General features: G+C 30.8%; 1 protein-coding gene across 1 annotated transcript; it reads left to right on the top strand.

Moving 5' to 3' along the window:
- Positions 1 to 6: 6 nt before the first annotated feature.
- On the top strand, positions 7 to 1,256 carry LOC112452665 (leukotriene A-4 hydrolase-like). The gene is made up of 4 exons (XM_025012990.1): positions 7 to 163; positions 289 to 549; positions 660 to 955; positions 1,023 to 1,256. Exons 1-4 carry the CDS (start codon positions 98 to 100, stop codon positions 1,249 to 1,251), a joined length of 852 nt encoding a protein of 283 aa, XP_024868758.1. The 5' UTR covers positions 7 to 97; the 3' UTR covers positions 1,252 to 1,256.
- The last annotated feature ends 232 nt before the right edge of the window (positions 1,257 to 1,488 follow it).

Raw genomic sequence — 1,488 nt, 5'->3', positions numbered from 1 at the left:
GAACTGGGCAGGAAATTTAGTGACGTGTGCGAATTATAATCATTTGTGGCTAAATAAAAGTTTCTGTATTTTTATTGCTAGGCAAATTTTATGTAAAATGTCGATTCATGAAGAAATGAAGTTTTTTGTCCGACTTGAAGGAGCAAACAATTTGAATAATATGGTGAAGTATTAGCTTTAATTAGATAGAATTCACGGAGAAATAATGTTATCAGATAACAACATTTGACATTGTACCACACACATTTTTGCATTCCTACAGTATCATCTTTTAAAATTATATTACAGGTTAAAAAATTTGAGGATAATCGTTGGATACTAAGACCCTTATTACCCAATTTCTCGCACAAGGATAAGTTTCCTCATATAGCTATTAATTATGTTCCTTACGAATTGGGATATGTACTTTTATATCATCTAGAGGATGAGTTAGGATCTTCAGAATTCGAATCATTTCTTCAATCTTATTTTAATAAATTTGCATTCAAAAGTATAAACACTGAAGATTGGAAAAACTACTTATGTGAATATTTTTCTAACAAAAAGAAGGTATATAACACTTTCTCTTTATATAAGTAATAAACTACAGTTTTACCAGTATCTTTCAAAAAATTATTTTTAGCATTATATAAAAACAATGACTTCGATGTTGCTTTCAGGTGTTAGATCATTTTACATGGTGGACGTGGTTCAATGTTAGACCTGCTTTTATGATCCGGAACTTGCCGGAAATGACTGCATGGCACAGAGAGTGTCGCGAGTTAGCGGACGAATGGGTCCAATTTAACGAAACTTCTAATCTTTCTATCTTAATGGAACGAAGGAGTCTTTGTGACGTTCAGAAAATATTATTATTAAGCAATCTACATACTTTTCATACTTCGGGTTTGACCGAGGAAAAATTGAAATTAATTTCAGATTTTTATATTTTCGATAATGACAGTGGTCAAGTACGGTAAATATGTGTATTTATATTCATATTGATTCACAATTGCGTAACATTAAGCGAATATATTTCGCAGGTTTAGTTGGCTGTTATTGTGCATTAAAGCTCGATGGTTTGAGAAAGTTACAACAGCTTTAGATTTTGCTATTGAATTTTGTTCGCCGAATATTGCATGTCCTATATTTGAACGTTTGTACGAATGGATAGAAATACGTTCGAGAGTGATCGAAACGTACAATCGTCATAAAGGAAAGATGTTGCATGAAACCCAGATGAAGTTAGATAAAATTCTGCACCTAAAGTGATATGTATCTCGGTAAGAAATAACTTAATTTACCTTTTTACGCGATAAGACATTAAGAACTGTTATTTAAAATAATTTATTCTTAAAATTAAATTATATCAAGCTTGTATGTATCAACAATAATATGAAAGGTTAATGGCCAATAACGAGCATGAAAATTGTTAAATTTGATAAAGATTTATTGCTACAAACAATTAATTAATTAGGAATGTTTCGACAACACAGTGCCTTCTTCAGC

Source organism: Temnothorax curvispinosus, unplaced genomic scaffold (assembly GCF_003070985.1).
Source record: "Temnothorax curvispinosus isolate PA1 unplaced genomic scaffold, ASM307098v1 QBEX01003580.1, whole genome shotgun sequence".
Taxonomy (NCBI): Eukaryota; Metazoa; Arthropoda; class Insecta; order Hymenoptera; family Formicidae; genus Temnothorax; species Temnothorax curvispinosus.
Note: the sequence above shows the minus strand (reverse complement) of the source record. Positions and strands in the feature narration are given on the sequence as shown.

Excerpts from the sequence above, each read along its gene's own strand:
- LOC112452665 (XM_025012990.1), top strand. The coding sequence starts at position 98 with ATGTCGATTCATGAAGAAATGAAGTTTTTTGTCCGACTTGAAGGAGCA. Across the intron at positions 164-288 it reads CAAACAATTTGAATAATATG|GTTAAAAAATTTGAGGATAA; the intron begins GTGAAGTATTAG and ends ATTATATTACAG. Across the intron at positions 550-659 it reads ATTTTTCTAACAAAAAGAAG|GTGTTAGATCATTTTACATG; the intron begins GTATATAACACT and ends TGTTGCTTTCAG.